The sequence below is a fragment of the Terrapene carolina genome, unplaced genomic scaffold, assembly GCF_002925995.2.
Source record: "Terrapene carolina triunguis isolate 2854851 unplaced genomic scaffold, T_m_triunguis-2.0 Scaffold113, whole genome shotgun sequence".
Taxonomy (NCBI): domain Eukaryota; kingdom Metazoa; phylum Chordata; order Testudines; family Emydidae; genus Terrapene; species Terrapene triunguis.
Window position 1 is genome coordinate 24,199,939 of NW_020664464.1, and position 21,156 is coordinate 24,221,094.

Genomic DNA, 21,156 nt, shown 5'->3' on the forward strand with positions numbered 1-21,156 from the left:
GGGGAATCGAATAATGGCAAGAGGTGGAAGGCTCAGGTAGGAGTGGGCCACAGGACGTAGAAGGAGCAGAGAGGAAGGGGACGGACAGAGGCTGAGGCTAGGTCTACAATACCCGCCTGAATCGGTGGGTAGAAATCAACCTCTCGGGGATCGAATTATCGCGTCTCGTCGGGACGCAACAATCGATCCCCGAATCGACGCTCTTACTCCACCAGCGGAGGTGGGAGTAAGCGCCGTCGACGGGAAGCCGCAGAGGTCGATTTTGCCACCGTCCTTACAGCGGGGTAAGTCGGCTGCGATATGTCGAATTTAGCTACGCTATTCGCGTAGCTGAATTTGCCTATCTTAAATCGACACCCTCCTCCCCTGTAGTGAAGACATAGCCTTGGAGGGACAAAAGGGAGTGGAAGGACCAGAGAGCTGGGAATGGGAGGAGGGGGACACAGAGGGGAGGCACTGTGAAGCGGGGCAGTGCGCTGCGGCTCCTCCCAGGCAGCCCGGGAAGTTTGCTGAGCATCCCCGAGACACTGCAGAGCGCTGACTCGCTGCAGGGGAGAGTCACACGGTGCGGCTGGGGGAAGGTTCAGCTGGAATTGACGCGTTTGCTGGCTGGTCCCTGCTTGGCCCGGAACAGAGTCGGTGAGTGGAGAAAGCAGGGAGCCAAAAAGAAGCGGCTTCGGGGGCATTTGCCTGAGACCAGTGCAGCTGCAGGCGCGCCAGAGCCGTCACCCACACCCTGAGGACTAGGAGGACACCCACAGAGACACCCATCTTCTCCAGGGTGCTGGGTCCCCGAATGCTCCCGAGCGGCAGAGGCGAGCTGGGAGTGTGCAGGCAATAGCTCGGGTGTAGAACGTGAGTACAAGCAAAGCTAAACCGCTGATCCCCGCACTTTTCAACTACAGGAAACTCTCTTTAGAAACCTGGCTACGCTCAACTCGCCGCTGCAGGGGCAGTTAGTCAAGAGGTGTCTATAATAATAACTACAGGACTCACGATCCGAGTCACGATCGTCTTTAATTGCCCGGCTATAGGTCGCTAGTGAGGTATCTGTTGGCTGGTTGGATTATTTGGCGCTGGTTCGGGGAAGGGAGTTTTTAAAAAGCGGGGGGAGGGGGTCATGCTTGATTCCTGCTTGGAATTCAGCCCCGCACACCCCCACCCGGCTTTGTGAGTCCATCCAGTCCTCCCCTTGCGGAGAGCCGGCTGCAGAGTTTGGGGAAGTTTTGGACTCTCCGATTGGCTTTTCCTGGAAGCTCGCGGCTCGCCTGGCGTTTTTCTAACGAGTCTCACTTCTCCTTGCAATCCGTGCAGGTGGCGCGGTGCGAGCGGGCTGGTTTCCAGCTCGTGTTGGCTTCTAACGAATGCACGGGAGTGAGCCTAGCTAGCGGTCTCGCTGCCGAGCGCGGGACCCACCTCCCTCGCTGCCGCTCGCGAGTCACCTTGTCCCTCGCGTTCCGGAATCCGAACTTTCACGCCTGTCGCTCCAGCTCAAGCCTGACACGACGCGGGGTTGATTCTAGTCAGACAGAGGGCAGGGGACCCAGAGTGGGGATTTAAAGCGGAGCGTGCTATTCTGGCGGGTAGATGCAGAAAACAGGGCTCTGGGGAGGCACTTACGTATAAAGTGGTGCTTACAGAAATAACCTAGCTAGACATTATAGACCATTACAGAGGTGGGGCCAACAACTAAACCGTACATGCCACCTCTTGTTCACTGGCACCTCACTCTTCTGAGCTAGCTGGAGCTAGCAGTGTAGTGGCGTATCAAATACTTTATCCTTAACCTGAATGCCTGGGGCTGACCTTTACGCCATGAGTGGGTGTACTGTGTCAGAAGGACGCTGAGGTAGTTTTGCTATTTGTGGGCTCAGGTCACTTGCACTAGTCTGATGGCTGCGATATGCTTTGCGAGGAAAGGATTGTGTGTGTGTGTGTGTGTGTGAGAGAGAGAGAGAGAGAGAGATCAGCTAGTTTGGACAGATCCAGACTTATTTGCTTAGTCATGATTTTAGACCGATTTGCATTTAAACGTTTCAACTAAAGTCAGAGGCCCTGAATTGTGGTACAACGAGTCCATCACTCTTGCTAGTCCCAGTTATAAAACCACATATTCTTTGTCCTATTTCCATGTTGATTAATTATTACGAATTTCACCTGAAGGGATATGCCTAAGTAGTCAAGAACCAACCAGCCAGCCTTACCTCCATTGTGCTAAGAACACGATTTAGACCGGCTGTGTGATAGGGCAGTTCCAGTGAACAGTCCTGGAGGTGCTAGTAAAGTATCAAGGTTGGTGATCAAGTTCCTTGAAACTGAAAATATCATCATTCCCAAGCCTTACAGCCCAAGAGTGGTGTAGTATTGGAGTCAATTACAAATTTGGATCTCCACCTACAGCTGGTTGTTACATTAGCTTAGGCAAAGTTATATGCTGTGAGCCCTGCATTTCTCTGGTCATTGCATTACAAGTTATTTCATTTTTTTCTTGCAAATTTTAGTACCTGTCATATTTTATTCCTCAATACTCTCATGTGGTGGTTAGTCTTGGAGGCTTTTTTAAAGTTATACAACTCCCATGTCAGCTTTTATAATCAGTTCTTTGTCCTACGTACTATACTTAATGTAATTTCTAAGGTTTCCTTATACTGTACTAGATAACCTGAAAAAGTACATGTTGGTGCCACTTGCTGCTTTTTTTTAGATTTATTTGTTGCCACTTTATTTGGAAAGATCTTGGAAGAGAAATTAGTTTGATATGTAAAGTGAAGGCTTAGTGTCACGCTGATTGAATTTTCGGGAGATTGGTTAAACAGGTAAAGTCATGAGAGTTGTTCCGGATTAGAAAATTACTTCCTATTTAGAATAGTGACTCTCTGCATACCTCAGTTCTTTGTTTAGAAAAGAAAGAGCTTTGACCCAAGTGAGTGAAAGTTGGGGTCACTGCAACTTTTTAGAATCTGGAAACTGAACAGTGGATTCTTTCTCAGGAGGGAGGGTAGCTAGAGGGAGTGAGGAGAAGAAAGGAGTAAAGATAACTTTTGCCAATATGCTTAAAGCCAAGATTCAAAACACCCAGAGCTCCTGTATGAGAGTTGCACGCTTGCTACTTGGAAGAATTACTAATGCAAAATGCTGTTGTCTAAAAGCTAGAAGCCAAGAAAAATAACGCTTTATTAAAGGTTTTGGCCTAAGCCATAAAACTGCCAGCACATTCATTTTAAAAACTTTTAAATTTCTTTTTGTTTGTTTGTGCTTTCCAAGAAATATTGTTCTGCAGCTGAAGTTTGTTGTCTAAATTCCATTTGCAGCTAGAGCCATTCAATTTCAAATTGGGAATGTAGATTAAAATTCACCTATGTTCTCAGAAAGCTTTTTGTATTCTTAAATTTAATGCCACCAGGGCATGCCTGACAAACTACACACATTTACTCATCGTCTGGAAAAGCTTTTAAAATAAATAAAATAGAAGCAAGTTTGATGTCGTACACATATTCTTTTCTTTTCCTTCTCCTTTCTTAAAATTGTCATTTGTGGGTAAAGCAAATGGCTACATATGGCGAAGGATGGAGACCTGGAATGTGTGGACTCTCCAGTCCCTTTATTCAGAGGGGTTTTTTTTGTTGCTGCTTGGAATGTAGGGAAAGGTCAGTTCCAGTGGTGTACTGGATAGAGATATAATTCAGTTACCAATGTGACTGTGTAATATAATATGTCCTTGTATAGACAAAAGTAAGAAGGAGAACATAGAAACAATGAGCCAAACTCTTTTCTCCTTTACACCCATAAAACCTCTTTGCCTTCAGGGTGGGTGTAACTGAGAGCAAAGTTGCTCTGTTGTTGTTCCAAATAACATAACTCCTAGAAGACTTATTTCTTCAGTCTACTGCAAGTTGCTGAATGTCTATTGTGTGATGCTGAGAACCCTCAGTTCCCAATAGGAGTCTTACAGGAGTTGCTTAGCACTTTGCAAGATAGACCCTATACATTACTTATGTGTAATGGACCAGCTCCTGCTCCATTGATTTCAGTGGTGCAAAACTGGAGCCAACAGTGTTGGGGCAGATCTTTGGCTTCCACACAGGCCTATGAACCACTCCAGCAGCACACTGAGACCACGAAGTGTATTAATTGGGCAGTTAGGTATTTCCCTGACATGGGAAAATCCCCAGCTACCACAGCCACATTACTGACTCTATACTACTCCCTCTGTTCTCAGCATGGAGAGCATATTGGCAGCGCTGCTTTGCTTTGGGATCCCAGGCCAACTTAGTGGGTGCTGGGGGGCCATTTCTGCTGGTGTGAGTTAGAGCAGCAAGGAGGCTGCTATACTTTGTATAGGGACAAACTGGCCCCTAGCAGCACTGGGGTTTGGGGGATAAAGTGAGGTGTAAAGGTGATATACATCCACCTTTGCCCCCTACCTTGAGGTCTGCATTGAGAACAGCTGAATCAGACATGTAGATGAAGATTTGATATTTAAGTGTTCTCAGTGAGATGTTCATGTGAACCTCAGTTTTTCAAGGTGAGTGGATATCACATTGTTATAAATATGATGGGAGAGAGAGAAGTTTCACAGCTTTTCTGCTGTTATTGTTTATCTGGAAACAATTTTCTGCTAGGGCAATTTTAAAGGAGACCTGGAAATAAATTAGGGTTTTGTGATTTTTTTTTGTTTCTTTAATTTATGATGTATGAAGAAGACATGGATGGCTTTTGTTTTATTTAGAAGAAGTGAGTGTGGGAAGGTCCTGTTTCTTTGTTACATTAGAAGTTGGTCTCATCTACCCTATTTTACTTGGAACACTCTATGGACAACAGGAGAAACAGAAGGATTAGTATGCACTGACCAGTCATTTGTATGTAACTGGCATTAAGACATTTTGTAGAATGTCTACATCTGTAGTGCTGTAGTACAGAAAGTGCTGCTTAAAAATCAATAGCATAATATGGTCCAAAACATTACTTTTAAATGTTGCTTCCAGATTAAATTTTAATTTTCCAGCATTTTCTTAAATTATTTATTGCATTATTATTAATATAAACATTGAAAAGGTTCATCAGTGAGATTCATTTTCTGTAGGTCCTAACAGGTAATATTGCTTTCTTTAGATCATGTTGACGAAATCATTGTTCAGCAGGAAACTCTATTGTTGATCATCCAATACACTGTCCAAAGCAAGCAAAGGTTTACTTTGATTGTGATACTGCATATGATCATAATTTTAACAAGAGGTAGTTAAGAACAATGGAAGATATCCTGTGTATTTTCTGTTGATTAAATATATAGTCCATGTCGTCAGGTGGTGTAAATTGGTGCAGCTACACTGACTTTAATAGAGCTACATAATAGAAAATACATAACAAAATGACGGCTCTACTCACAAAATAGTGACTACTGAAATATTTATTTTGTTGCATGTGATACTGTAAGTAGGTTTCCAACTTACAGTATCGCATGAACAAAATAAATATTTCAGTAGTCACTATTTTGTGAGTAGAGCCGTCATTTTGTTATGTATTCTCTATTATATATACATCAACTAATCATTTTGTTGTGTGCCCAGTGATGAACATCCTTGCTTGATCTAACTATGGCTATCTGATTTCTTCTATGGTCACACATAAGAATGCATTTTAGTGGGAAGGCACTTACAATGAATGTGGACAATGTGAAATTCCTTTTGTAGTGAAGGAGAAACACCCAAAAAGTTTCAGTGCAATACAGTGTGCAGATTGTAAATTATTTATGATAGTCAACCTTTGCTTAGAATAAAGTTGTTTTGTTTAAAAGGTTCAGATTTATAGGGCTTCAGAAAAACTGTTGTCAACCTAATGGTCCAATCCTATTCCAGTGACATCAATGGGAGTTTTGCCTCCCATCTTCAGTGGGGAAAGGATCAGGCCCAAGTTGTAATAGTGTTTATTGAACAGTATATGTATTTTCTATAGTACCTAATAACTAAGTGTTGGTACCAGTCTGACCATGCAGTATCTAAGTTCTAACAATTCCTGCAAAATCATAAGGCTGAAGCACCACCATACTTACATCATCACATATTTTTGCATAGTCATGTAGTCCTTTTGCAGTATTTGTATGCCATAATAAAAAAAATGAGTCTCGGAGACTCTATTGTGAATTTATATTACATCAAAGTTCATGGGAAAAACTAGTGATGATTCAAAGTCATGACAGAGAACGAAAAATTAAAGCTATTTTTAAAAGTCTTAGTAAAATATTAAGTCTGATTAATCTTTCACGTATAATTAAATCGAGAAACTAATGTAGTTCTGAAGTTACATGCTATGAACTACTGATTTCTTTTCATTAGATGGTACAAATAAAGGTTGGACTTAGTTTGTATATAAAGTAATGATACTGAAAAGTTACCTAATGCAACCAACTAGTAGAATTGTCTTTGAGCTCATGGGTTTTCAGACATCAACTTAACTATAAATAGTATAATTTTGCCATGTTTAGAGAGAGAAACTATTTTAGGCATTTATAGCACATCTATTACAGTATCAGCTGGGGCCTGGGCACCTGACAAGTTGAGCACAAGTGGCTAAAATCCACCTTTATACCTTTCTTAATCCTAGGGCTGCCAGGGACCAAAACAGCTCCCACAGCCACTTATAACAGTCACAGGGATGTTCCACTGGTTAGACATCAGCAGAGCACATAGCATTCAAGCACCGCTGCCTAGACCCTGTCACACTCCTGACCTGTCCCAGAATATCCCCATCCTATCCCAAGCTGCCTCATCATCACCTCTGGATTCTCCCATGCTCATCAACACTTTAGAGATGGTGCAAAGTCACTTTGTACCTCTTCAGTGGCCCAGGGAGCATAACAGGATCTGAGGATCTGATTTGTTATCTTAAAAATTGTGTTGGCTTTGGAGGATTTTAAGTAAAACTACTTACACTTATTCCTGCTTAGAGTCAAAACTGGGTAGTTGCTAAACTCCCTGAGATTGGTTGGGTGTTTGTGCTAAACCTTCCTCCCTACTCCTCAGTTCAACATACAGTACTTTGTTTACTCAGCAATAGATATTTTGGATCCGACAACATAAGGCGTCAATACCCTCCATTTACCTCTTTTTTTTCATCAGTAGAATTATAATCAAAGTACATGCCTAAAGTTTTAGTTAGTAGGTGGTTGGCTTTCAGATACCAAATGATCAAACCCACTGTAATGCCAGTCCTTGGTATATATTTAATGTTCCCCATGGTATATATCATTACAAGGCATATACATAGGATTTCCTTTATATAAAGACAGTGATATTGACTCTACTGACTTTTTTTCTTCACCAGGTTCTTGGTTTCGCTGCCACTGCTGGATGTTGACATGCAACAACTACTGAAGCCTGGGGCATCTTCAAACGACTCAGAGAACTGCGATAGGGAATGTGACTTGAGCTCCCTCTTGTGGAAAGATATTGGAATTAAACTTTCATGATTTTAAAAAACAAAACAAATTATGGCAACAGTTACCATGCCATTTGTTGCTACGTTCACCCCTCCAGGAAATGAAGAATCTGACTCTCTAATCGTGCTACATTATAATTATACAGGGAAACTTATTCTAAAAGAAAAGGCAACTGATCACATAGGGTTAACAACTGTTTCATTTCTGATCATATGTAGTTTCATAGTCCTGGAAAACTTGATGGTGTTGATTGCCATATGGAAAAATAACAAATTTCACAACCGTATGTACTTTTTTATTGGCAATCTAGCTCTCTGTGATCTGTTGGCTGGAATTGTTTACATAGTAAACATTCTTATGTCTGGAAAAAGAACTCTGAGCCTGTCCTACACAATCTGGTTTATTAGGGAAGGAAGTATGTTTGTTGCCCTAGGAGCTTCCACTTTAAGCTTATTAGCCATAGCCATTGAGAGACATTTAACTATGATTAAAATGAGGCCTTATGATGCAAATAAAAAGTACAGAGTCTTCCTTCTTATTGGAACATGTTGGCTTATCTCGGTTTCCCTGGGTGCCTTACCAATCCTCGGCTGGAACTGTATCAACAATTTACCAGACTGCTCAACAATTTTGCCTCTTTATTCCAAGAAATATGTTGTATTTTGCATAAGTATCTTCATAGCCATTTTGGTGGCAATTGTTATCCTTTATGCACGTATTTACATACTGGTAAAATCCAGTAGCCGTAACGTCACTAATCATAGTAACTCAGAGAGATCTATGGCACTACTTAGGACAGTTGTTATTGTAGTTGGTGTTTTCATTGCCTGTTGGTCTCCATTATTTATTCTGTTGCTTATAGATGTAGCCTGCAGAGTAAAAGAGTGTGCCATTTTATACAAGGCTGACTGGTTCATTGCTTTGGCTGTCCTCAATTCTGCAATGAATCCCATCATCTACACTTTAGCCAGCAAGGAAATGCGTCGGGCTTTCTTTCGCCTTGTTTGTGGCTGTCTAGTGAAGACCAATGTGTCTAGATCTTTGCCTATTCAGCCCACTCCAGATCAAAGCCGAAGTAAGTCTAGCAGCAGCAATGCACAGAAACCAAAGGATGATTTCCCACAGATTAGTGTTCCCTCAAGTATAACTGAAAAAGATAAATCACCATTTCAGAATGGAAACTTGTGCAAATGAAGGACTCAGCAAGTCAAGGACTCGTCTATGGCTTTTTAGGATTCAATTACAAACTTTCATTTTTCATGCACTTAAATCATAACTTAAATCATAGGGGAAAATACTAACCACTTATTTAACTGAGTGTCTATTTATCACATGACTTGTTTTGGTTTGGGTTTTAATTCTGTAAAAGATCTGACTCAGGAAAGCTTTTTCTACTACCCAACAGTCTGCACAAAATTCTTGTGTATCATTATTACATGCATGACATCAGTGTATTTGGTAAAGTCTGATCTTAGAGTACATCTACATCACCTACAAGAAACGTCAGCTATTATACATATCCTACTATCCTGTTTATTGTTAATTGGGACAAAGGTTACTTACATTATACAAAGTGCATTATATTTCTCTATACATATCTTGCTATTATGTTAATAGCCTTACATGTATGTGGTATAAATAACTGTATATTTGTACATTTCTTTATTAAATAGTAATTGTATGGCAAAACTTTGTATTATGCTACGCATAGTATTACAGTATATAATGCAATAATACAGATTATACAAATATGTAGAAATTTCAAATAGTATGTTTGAAAATGTATGAAGTAGTAATCCTGAACTGAGCAGATGAAGATGCTATGTCTACTCAGTACTTTTTCTTGCACCCAGTAACCACAGATTGCTCATGTTTGCATAGTAACAGTATGATCACTAGGGCTGTGGCCAAATTTTTTTAGTTTATTTTAAGCAAACTGTAGCAAATAACCATTGACAGTGAGTATATATGTTTGTTATTCAAGGTAGTTAAAATATGATCTAACAATTCACACATATATCAAGTGTAGGTACTTTTTCAATGCATGTATTTTTACTTACCTTTTTAAATACTGTATATTGCAAACAGTATGTTAACCTGTGAAAGTCTCTACGAAGTGGCATTCTTCCACAGTTAAAGCAGGCTTTCTTTTAAAAGGCAATGGACCATGACAAAATACTTTCAGAATCTCTGGAGTTCCATCCAGGAGCTAGTACAGCGTGAAGCTGTATTAACAGCTTCTAGGGACAGATCCAGCTCATGCAGAACTGTTCGTTTGGCGTCATGCTGCACAAGAGAAGGGATATCAGAGTTTGTTCCTCTGGATGTGGAATGACCGCCCATGAGTCCACTGGGGACCAGTCCCTCTGCACCCACCTTGGCACCCCAAATCTATCCCCTCTGAGGACTTTGTGGACTTTTCCTGCCCCGCTGTCCCCTTCCAAATGCATTCTCCCAAGAGGAGTCTGGTCCATTGTGATTAACAGCTCATAAATATATGGGCCCAGAGCCTCAGCTGGTCTAAATCAGCATACCTTGCTTGAAGTCAGTGCAGCATGCCTGATTCACACACAAGTATAAATGAATTGTGCTTTAAGGCTAGGATTTTTCAAAGGGACTTATATGAATTAGTGCTCAAATTAGCTCCCATTGACTTTCAATAGCAGTTGAGCACCTAACTCCCTTGGACCTATTTGAAAATCCCAGTTTAAATTAATTAAACCAAGCATTAGAGTCATAGAGTTTAAGACCAGAAGGGACCACCAGATCATCTAGTCTCAGTGGCTGTATATCACAGTCCCCCACCCCACCCAGCACCCACACATTAAATTCAACAGCCAAAATTAGACCAAAGTATTACAGCCCACAGGAGACTAGATTATTATGTGCCATAGGGAAAGAAGAGGTGCACCACTGCCTGAAGCCCCTACAATGGCAGGAAATCACTAAGTAAGGTATCGTAATCCTCAAACAATCATAACCCTTCTTAATTCACAACTTACAAAAACTGGTGCTTAGTTTTTTTCTCTTATCTTGATTAAAGCAGCTGTGTTTAAAGAATATGTCCAAGTATGTACAGTGCATAAACCATGTAATGTATGTAGCAAACACCTTTCAACATATACTATTTTGTCTTTTCATTGTCAAGTGCAAGGTAAGCGTCTACGTGTTAAAAATATCAGCAGTAGTCTTTTGACAGCTGTAAAAAGAAAGAGGCTGATTTTGCAGCAACTGTGAAGATACCAATAAATATGAAATGACTTGTATAAAATAGAGACTGCCCAAAGCAGTGAGTTACAATTTATTAGCCACTTGAAAGAAAACCTTGGCAAAGAGTGGCAAGAAAACAAGTGTAATGACAAAGGAGAGTGAACTGTGACTATGAAGTGAATCAAAGCTGTAGGATTTGTATGTGTATTCATTATAAGCTGAACTGTGGCTGTATTATAGTTTCATGGTTTACCTCTTTACATCTTGGAGTGATGTGTGGTTATACTCTCCGGTCTTGGACAGCTCTCTTGAAATGAGTGTCATTAAAAATGTTTGCTAAAGTCCTTCTGTTACCTGGTTCTTCTAAATGTTTGATTTGTTTAAATGACCAGTCTTCCCCAGCCCAAAAGCTGCATTCTCAGCTATTGTAAACAGGAAGGGCTTTAGCAACTCAACTCCCATTAGTGTGAGGGAAAGCAGTGTGGTTGTTGTCTGGCTATGTGGAAAGAATGACAGGAGACATTAGATATGGGTTTAATCAGGCCACAACTTTATTATTAGATGTCTGGGACTAACCTGGTGGATAAAATATGCAATGCAGGTGAAACCCCCACAATTCACCCGGGGGGGAGTGCTTTTTTCAGTCCCCCACCTTTCGGTTCATGTGCCTCCAGCAGATCCACTGCCGGAAACCTCCAATTCCAGCCAATTCCGGGGGGGAGGGGCTTCCACCACCTCCCTCCCCCCCCCTTTTCATCCAGGTCTCTCCAGCAATTCCCTTGCTGGGACCTTACCGACCACCCCCGCCCCCCTCGTAGGAGGGGTTAAGGTGGACTATAATTATGGGTGGTTGGCTCCCTGCTGTACCAATCAGAGGAGTCCCCAACTGCCCCCAGCTCACTCAATTACCAAGCACCTCTCCTTAATTCCTTTTCCAAGCCATTTATCTGTTCTTTTGTGCCTTAGTTTATGGAGTACCTGCACTGAACATCCACTATACACTTAAATAAAGAGTTGTGACATATGGCCTACCGCCCATCATGCTGTGCATGAACAGAGCCCACCTGAACCTGCTGCGAGGAAGGCAAAAAAAACCCACTGCACCTGGCCAGTATGGTCATAAGGGAAAAATTCCTTCCCAGCCCCCATTAATGGGGTGGCTAGCATAATGCCCACCGCAGATATAGCTAATCACCGGCATATTTCTGACCTAAATAGGGAGGGAGAGTGGGTGCTGCCTAGCCTGTTCCAAGTGATGAGGGGAAGGTCCAGGCCCAGGCTGATCTTTTTAAACCCCTCATTCCTAGGTAGTGAGTCATCCACCATGCTGACTGCTTTTCCAGCAGTTTTATGTCTCCTTCCCCCCGCACCAAGCCCAAAAGCATTGCCCTCTTCTCCTGGCCAGCCAGACAACACCGTCCCCCTGTTGCTTAAAGTGCAGGGCAGTGAAACTTACCCCATGCCTCAAGTTAAGAATGTTATGTGTGTCTCCATACTTAGATCTGAAATAAGAATGAAAATACATACAGTAGAACCTCAGTTAAAAACACTTCGGGCATGGAGGTTGTTAGTAACTCTGAAATGTTTGTAACTCTGAACAAAACATTATGGTTGTCCTTTCAGAAGTTTACAACTGAACATTGACTTAATACAGCTTTGAAACTTTACTATGCACAAGAAAAATGCTGTTTTCCCTTTATTTTATTTTTTTAGTAGTTTACATTTAACACAGAACTATACTGTATTTGCTTTTTTTTTTTTTTTTTTTGGCTCTGCTACTGCCTGATTGTGTACTTCAGGTTCCAAATGAGGTGTGTGGTTGACTGGTCAGTTTGTAACTCTAGTATTCATAACTCTGAGGTTCTACTGTCGTAGCCAAAACCCATATACATGTCCATAAACCTGAGCTTAAAAGCCCAATTCCATTCTAAGAAACTATGTGAGTTAGCCCAATCTACAAGTTACATAAGCCATTCAACTGTTTGGGGCCTCATGGTGCTGGGTTGACATGGCAACCTTCCACTCAACCCTGCTCTCTCCCCCTGATTCTGGCAGTGGATTCCAATGGAGAGGAAACTCATCATTCAGACTCACACTTCCTGCAGCTCAGCACTGTGCTCATTTTAAAGCTAGCTATTCAGCCTGTGCATGCCTATGCAATAGCCAATATTACAATATATGAGGCAGTTCTACACAAATGGATAAATCTAGCTCTGTTCTTCATGGGAATTCAGAGCACTGCCCACTGCAGAACCAGCATGGCTCTACTGTAGATAGGGGAGCCTGGATTTAGGAAACCCACCTGGCAGTGCAAACAGAGTGGGGATTTAGGGGCAGGGAAACTAGGGGATTGGCAGTGATGATGGGACTACAGGTGCTGTGGAGGAATCCATCCTTAATTCTTTCACCCCAAACAGCAAAGAATATCTTCGAATGCAGTCCAAATAGCTGGGTCTGCACTGGGCCAAGAGTTGCACTTACGTGGGATCAGAATCAGACTCTCAGTCTGTAGCTGATTTGTTGTACACAGAGGAAAATCCACAAAAGAAATACACGCTTCACACTCATTGTTTCATGAACTGGAGCCTTTATTTTTGTTCCAGACTACAAAAGAAACCACCTAAGGAAAAGAGCTTTCACAAGAGTTGTTATTGCCAACAGTCTTACAGCGTTACAGTATTTTAAAATTATTAAGTACCATAAACATTTTAGAAAACTTTTTTTTAAATCTCAAACCTTTGAACCAAAGTTATGATGTAGCAGTCACCTTTCAAAGAAATGGAACAAGAATTTGTGTTTGTATAGCAAACTTAGTTAAATTATAAAAGTCATGCTTGAAAGCGCTGTATTTACACAAACAAAATGTCAACCAAATATGATAGGCTTTGACTCTGTTGCAGTCAAAGGGAGTTTGTCCTCTGATTTCAATGGGAACAGGCTCAGATCCTTAGTAATTAAGTTAAATGCTCTAAGGGTTTGCTACACAAGCAGAATTATGCTATTTCAGAATAAAGGCACATTTCCCAGTAACCAATTATAATTAGAAGTGCAGTATTGCCCAAAAGTTCATTATTTTCATCTGCCATACTAATGAAAATGAAAACAAATAATGTTCACACAACTCCATCTGCTATCATAAAATCCACAAAGCTATGAACCCCTGAGAGGGATTGATCAACTCTCACTGGGCCATACTCTTTGAGCTGAATTCCACCAGTGTAAACCTGGTGTAGCACCATTTAATTTAATGGAGTAAGTAGGATTTACACCGATGTAATCAGAGCACAATTTCATCCATTGACTTCAGCAGGAGTTGTAGGTTCAGCCTCTCTCAGGAGCCTGGACAGCCCTTTCCAATGGTAAAGCCCATGGAAGTGGGCTAAATTGGAAGAAAACTCAAGGAGAGTTTTCTGAGTTTTGCCAGTATTGTTTGCCCAGACACAGAATGAACTGAGCTGTGGGCCTGCCCACAAACCTAAGGATTCCCCTAGCATCTACAGTAGTGCTGCCTCCACTGTCTCTATAGCTCCAGTTCCCCATCCACACTCCCTAGTGGCATGGCTGCAAGGAGCATCCCTGGCCACAGCTACTTCTGACCTCTCCTTAAAGGGGGAAATTCTACAAGAAAGCTAATACAAGGTATTGCCTTTCTCAAGTAATCTGTGAGATCAGAGGGAGGCTGGGTTGATGTGCAGTGATCCAACATGGGGCTGCCCACTCCCCACCCCGCAGCACACCCAATCAGTGCCCTTCCTCCTGCATGAATGCCAACCCTCAGAGTGCTTGCCATAGTGTCCAAGAAAAGAATAGGATGTTACTGTGGAGTTGGCTAACCCACCAACTCCATCCTTTTGCACACGAGAGGGGAAAATCTCAGCACACAGACCAGGATATTATCTGGCCCAGAATCAGAACATATAGCAGCAATTATTTGTGTTATGGAAATGGTATTTGGCAAAATCTTATTAATGGGGTTTGCTTCTGTTCTCACATGGATTCTTATAAATCAACAATAACTCTGTTGGAGCAAATAGAGCTACTCCAGTGTAACTGAGGCCAACTCATAACATATTATTTGGCCCTAGTGTCATTTTATTTCCCTAGCATGTTGTAATCTAAAATAACTGGGCTCAAATTCCACCTACTCTGCTGAGATGAGCAGTTCATTGACATCAGTCAGTCTGCTCAGTGAAGTAAGCCCTGTAGAATTTGGCCCTGGTTCACACTGGGCCTGATTCTGATCCCTCTGTTTCTGCTCTAAATCAGGAATGACTTCAATGAAGTAAAAAATGAGTTAAACTAGTGAGTGGAAAACCTGGATAAAGGGATCAGAATCAGGCTCACTGCCTACATTTAAAGTTTGTCTGTATGTGTGGCCAAGTTCTCCAGAGGGATGTGATTTGTAGAGTGGTCTAATCTTCTGAGGTCTTACTACCCCATATAGGCCATGCTGGCACACACTGAAAGGTACCTAGTTAATCGGCTACCTTTTAGTTCATGGCAGAAGAGTCTACATGGGGCAGTTAGAGCACCACATGTTACAGCACTCCACTATTCACTATTTCTCTCTAGAGTGCTTTGTTGTGCCATGTACACAAGTCCTTAGATTTGATAAAAGTAGTGGTAAGTTCATTATTTCCTGCACAAGTTGGAAAATCAAAAATGGGCTAAATTCCATGGCTGAAGGATTTCCTAAGATTTCCTGGATTTCAATTCAGCTCTAAAATCAAAGTGGCCACTAGTAGTGGACTAATAAATACTTGGGACATAGTAGAACATTTCATGATAGATTTCATTTTGGACTCACAACAGTTCCAGGGACAATAAACAACCACAGTATTTCTACACACCACTCATCTTTACAGAGAGACCAGTCTGTGCAATTCTCAATCAAAAATGTTTCTAAAGAGTAATAAATATTGAATATTTTTAAAAAAATTCATGACTGAAAGAAACATATTCATCTTCAAAAAAACCTCAGCTTGTGCCAGGATTTAAGTTATGTTTGGACTAGAGCACTTCACTTGGAACAGAAGCCATTATTACACAAATCTAGTCACCGGGAGAAACAATCTATTTCCCATACCAACTATATTAATTATTTTTCATTAGTTTATAATGTATTTTCATTGGTTTTTAATGAATATTTTCTGGGTGGTTATTTAGATAGAGGAGGAACTGGGGGGGAAAGTTGTTGTTGAATAGATCTTCATGTTAGGCATTAACACATTTTAAATTTAGCCACTGTATTTCTTAAATTTGAGGCTATCACATGTGTGAGAGTCAAATATATGATTTAGTGAACAGTTCCCCCTACTTTGATCAGCAGCAAGGTAGATAACCTTCACAAAAGTCTAACTGGAAAAAATATGTGAAGTAAAAACTCAATATTGTTGGTAAGTGTTTGAGGTGAGCTCTTTTATTTCGTATTCCTGGTGTGGGATTTTCAAAAGGATTGAGCATTGGCCTAACTCTGCTCCCAGTAAAATCAATGGGAGTCTGACTTTAGTGACAGCAGAGTTGGGTGAAGACTGCACGTCTGAAAATTCCACCTTAGTGTACAGCATTGTTTATATATATTTACACTTATTGTACATATTTGGCTCTATTCACTGTGTCAAGTAGACATTGGAGTCCAGATCCTTAAAGGTATTTAAGTGTGTAACTAGTTGGACAACTAAATACCTTTGAGGATCTATGCCTTGATGCCCTGGACAAAAATTTGGAACATGGATTTGTAACTAAATGTTATTAAACAGTCACAAGTTGCAAAGTCCTGATATAAAGCTGCAAATTTCCTGGACACTGCAAAAATGTGCCAGCTTTAAAATGGGGGCATTTATCACTTACAAATATGTAAATATGTATAAATTCCATTAAAAATAAATTGTAGCTGGCATCTGGCATTTTGTCTGCCAGCAATAATTGTACAAGGGTATAAATATTAATTCTCCTCTCCTAACTGCACAGCATGGACCCTGCAGACTATCATGCTAAGAAATATGAGAATGCCATTCCATGAGGGGAATAAATAATAAACCCCAGGCACAGAACATATAAAACTGGCAGGTGATACCTGCCAGATTTCTAGTATGTACCTACATCTTCTTCGTGCACTGCTTTATTTTCTATTCATACCTTATAATCCTTGTTCAGTCCTAAATTGCAATCTCCCATAGAAAACCTATAGGAGAGGGCCACGCAACCCCATGATGGGACACTTATGGAGTTTCCTTCTAATACTCTCCTCAGAGGGGAAGGGTTTGGGGGTTGTAGAAGAGGCAAAAGGCATGGGCCTCCAAACCTTCAGGCTGACCCCATTGATTTCAATGGGCTTTGGCTCAGCCGTCCCAGGAGCAATGGCACCATTGGCTGCTTACCATGCAGCTCCTTAACACAAACCTTAGGACAGATGCCATAGCAGTTAGTGCTGCTTGGGACAGCATTAACTCCCATTGGTGGTATCTGTGTGGTCTGCAGGACAACATGCTGTGGAATGCTGACTGACTCTGTCCTCTCCTGTGCCACACACCGTCACCTGACCTACAAAATCTCAGCTCTGAGGGTCTTCCCCAGGCAAGGAGGCAGCATGCCATGGAAGCTGGCTCTCCTTCTGTGCTCCCCATCCAGACATGGCCAGCCTAGCTCTCCCACGCTTGCATTATTGAAGATGATCACAGGAGTACTTTTCGGGCAGAACTCTCATGGAAGTCAAGAGCTAATGGTATTTATTGTTTTCTTTGTGCCATCTAATGCTTGAAATTTCTGCAGCAAACAAAATGTCTGACTGAAACTTTGGAAACAAGGCTGAAATTCAGCTGCCAGAACTAATAAGGCCAACTTCACTGAAAAATTTGCATTGATCTCAACCAAATAACTCTTGCACACCTACTGTAAAATTAATGTGAAACATTTGGTTTACTTAAGAATGTCTTAGTAACATGGCCCTAAGGCATGTCTATTGCACATGGTTCATACAATTGTAACATAAATGCAAACCAAACTGATGGGCAGATTCTAGCTGTCATCACACATAATTTGGAATGTGTCTAGACAATAGGCCTGATACTGCAAGGTACCAGTAGCTTCCTATATAGTTCTGAGCATCCTCAACTACCCCTTAGGAAGGAAAGGAGGACACTCCAGTGTTGCAATATTCATAGTTTTATCATGTGTCTCGCAAATTTGGCTCTCTTTTGTTTGTTTGTTTTGTTTTTGTAAAATCCCAGCTCCTGGAGTCATGGGATGATGTGCTAATCTCAGCTTTCATTCTAAAAAGTAGCCTTTGTTGCTGCAAGGGGGAAAAAAGCTTGAAAACATGAAACCTAAAGCCTCAGACACCAGAAAGAAAATAAAAAGAACCCACAATTCTGATTTTTAAAAATCTCATAATTTTAAGGCCATATCCTGATTTTTTGGACCTGACTCATAATTTTTGAATGTTTGGGGTTGGCAACACTTCACAGGATTGAACTCTCCAACATGAAGGGCTTAATCGTGCCTCCTTCCACAGAATCATTAGCAAATTGCTCACTGATTTTAATGACAGCAGGACTGGGCCCTTCGTTCATATATTTATATCCTTATTCTATTATTTTCACAATCAGGACCACATCCAACGAGCAGCAACAAGAGCAGGTGATGGATCACACAAGGATCCATTCCAGGAATTGAGAATCACCATAGAACAGGAACAATGGAGCCACCACCGCCCCCTTTTCTCCAGTCACTCTCCCTACCACAGTACTACCTCACCTAGCGAAATTGTGAGCTGGGCAGATTTGCCACATTTCCAGCTTCTTCATGCCACCAGAACTGCTCAAAGTAGCTTAATTATAGTGGAAGATGTAGCCCATGAAACATATTCTTGAGAATTCAGTAAAATCGCTCCATCATTCTGTGTCTCCTTGCCACCTACCTGAAGGCTGATTTCCAAAGTATGTGTTAAAGCTTTCAGAGGGCCCATTTACAATTTCAAAACATAAAGTAAAGGTTGTGTTTGTGTGCAATTACAATTACATGGTTACAATCTTCCTGCAAATCTCTCATGTTTTCACTGTACCCATGTGATCTAAAAAATGGTAAGTTAGGAAAAGGGTCTGTTACATGCAGCTGATTGATTGCCAGTTTATGAAGGCTACAAATGGGACAATGCATAAGATTTTTTACAAGTTTATTTTAATGCGTTTAAAATGCTTTCATTCATGCACCATCTCCCGTCACTTTATTCTGTGGGCCAGATTTCCAAAGGTATTTAGGCAGCTAAGGATGCAGATAGACTCCTAATGGGATTTTCAAAATCACCTAAGCAGGTGCCTAGCTCTGAAATCGTGTGAGTTTTAAGTACCACAGAAGCCACTTTTCTCCTTGTGTTGTACCATGCTAAAAGTCTCCTGTGAGGTGTTTGGAGGCAGGTGGGATCTGATTCTCCATAGCCTTACACCTTTTGCAATCATCTTACACTTGTGCAAAGTACCAAGTGCAAAGTGTTGTGGTTTCACACAAAGTCCTTAAAACCTAAAGAATGAAGTGTTGACACACCGGTGCATTTTAAATAAAGTGAAATAAATGTGTAAAAATCTTTTAGTGTCCCAGCAGTAGTAATAATAAATAAACATGTAAAAATGGATTGCTATTCAGTTGTTTTGCGGGAAAAGACTGTTTTTTAAAAAGCTAAATAAACTAGAAGTCTGAACTTCAAACATTTACTCAGATGATTAGTCTTCATTTATGCAAGTAGTCTCCATGCATTATCTCCTGTGTGCTACTGACATAACTAAGGGCAAGTCTACACTACAGTGCTACATCAGCGCAGCTGCACTGATGCTGTAGAGCATCTGGTGAAGATGCGCTATGCTGACAGGAGAGCGCTCTCCCATCACATACTGCACCTCGGCAAGAAGCTATGTCGGCAGGAGAGCATCTCCCACTGACATAGCGCTGGTGTGGCAGTGCAAAACTTGCGTTGCATGGGGGCGAGGGGGCTTTTTTACACCCCTGAGTGATGTAAGTTAGATCAACTTAAGCCAGGGGTTCTCAAACTTCATTGCACCCTTCTGACAACAAAAATTACTCACGACCCCAGGACCAAAGCCTGAGCCCACCCAAGCCCCACTGCCGCAGTAGGGAGGGCTGCAACCTGAGCCCTGCCACCCAGGGCTGAAGCCCTGGGGCTTTGGCTTTGGCCCTGGGCAGTGGGGCTTGGGCTTCAGCCCTGGGCCTCAGCAAGTCTAAGCCAGCCATGGTGATCCCATTCAAAGGGGGTCGCAACTCACTTTGGGGTCCCAACCCACAGTTTGGGAACCGCTGACTTAAGTGGTACTGTAGACCTGCCCTAAAAGTTTGCAGGATTGGGGTCCATGTTTTTCCTTTTAAATTCTGTACAAACAACTTTAGTTTTTATAGTTAGTTACACTCTGGTATAGCAGAATAAACCAAACAGAATTGCTAGCTAAATTCTAACTAAATCCCTCAGGAAATGTTGGTATTTCACAATAAATTTCCATTCTGCACAAACAGAGTCAAAACAGCAAAAAATTTCATGGAACAAAAAATTTTGAAAAGGTTTGAATCGGAAATGTTGAAACAGAGAATTTCGACAATTTCAATTTAAATTAAATTAAACAAATCAACATTTGAAATGGCATTTTTAGTTTCAAACCAACATTTCATTTTGACATGTCAACTCAAAGTGAACTTTTTCCCTTTGATTTCCCCAATCGTAAATTCAAAAAAACTTTGTCTAACTCTACATTTTTCTGCAGAAATTAGACAAAACCACATTTTCTGACAGGAAAATTTTCATCTAGAAAGTTTCAACCATTTTCACTATTGAATCTTTCCTACGCGTGGTGATGCACAGACCAGAAAGAATCCAGTTTGACTTTCAATCTCAGGTAGAGATTGCAGGGCTACAAGTTAGAGACAACTTTGTTTTACTAATAAACTTCAGAAATGTGATATGGAATTATTGAGAGACGATAAAAATTGAACCACAGGCTGTGCCAGATTAAAGCGTAGGCACTATTAGGGCCATGTCTCATGTCCCAGCTCCTAGAGTGACACAATGAAGTCAGAATCTCAGCTTTCATTTGATTTTTAAAATAGCCCTCATGAATGCTAAGAAAAGCTTGAAATTGTGACCCAAAGGTAACCAGTGCCTGTCTGAGTCTATACTGAACCTGAAACAATAACTCTCAGAGGTGTGCTTGTCCCATACATCTTCACTCTGACACTTGCTGCTACCCTAAAGAGGATAGCATGCGAACCCATTGAAGGGTGTGCCTGAGGCCTTGGATTGCCTTAATTTAGCCCTAACCACAAGATGCCAATATTACAGAGTCACTTTGCACAATATAATCACAGAAAAAGCAAAACAAGACTTTTCTTTCCTAAAATCATGGTCATAGATACCAGACAGAGTGCTACTTAATGTTGTGTATTTGGTTGTCGTCAGGGCCGGCTCTGGCTTTTTGGCCGCCCCAAGCAAAAAAAAAAAAAAAAAAACGGGG

The 21,156-nt window shown here is 41.3% G+C and overlaps 1 protein-coding gene across 2 annotated transcripts; it reads left to right on the plus strand.

Moving 5' to 3' along the window:
• The first annotated feature begins 455 nt into the window (after nt 1-455).
• S1PR3 (sphingosine-1-phosphate receptor 3) lies at nt 456-9,238 on the plus strand. Of its 2 annotated transcripts, none has more exons than XM_024198940.2 (2): nt 456-855; nt 7,321-9,238. In XM_024198940.2, exon 2 carries the CDS (start codon nt 7,487-7,489, stop codon nt 8,627-8,629), a length of 1,143 nt encoding a protein of 380 aa, XP_024054708.1. In that variant the 5' UTR covers nt 456-855; nt 7,321-7,486; the 3' UTR covers nt 8,630-9,238. The 2 variants fall into 2 exon arrangements, with proteins under 2 accessions (XP_024054708.1, XP_024054709.1); XM_024198941.2 differs by lacking the exon at nt 456-855 and adding an exon at nt 4,449-4,525.
• The last annotated feature ends 11,918 nt before the right edge of the window (nt 9,239-21,156 follow it).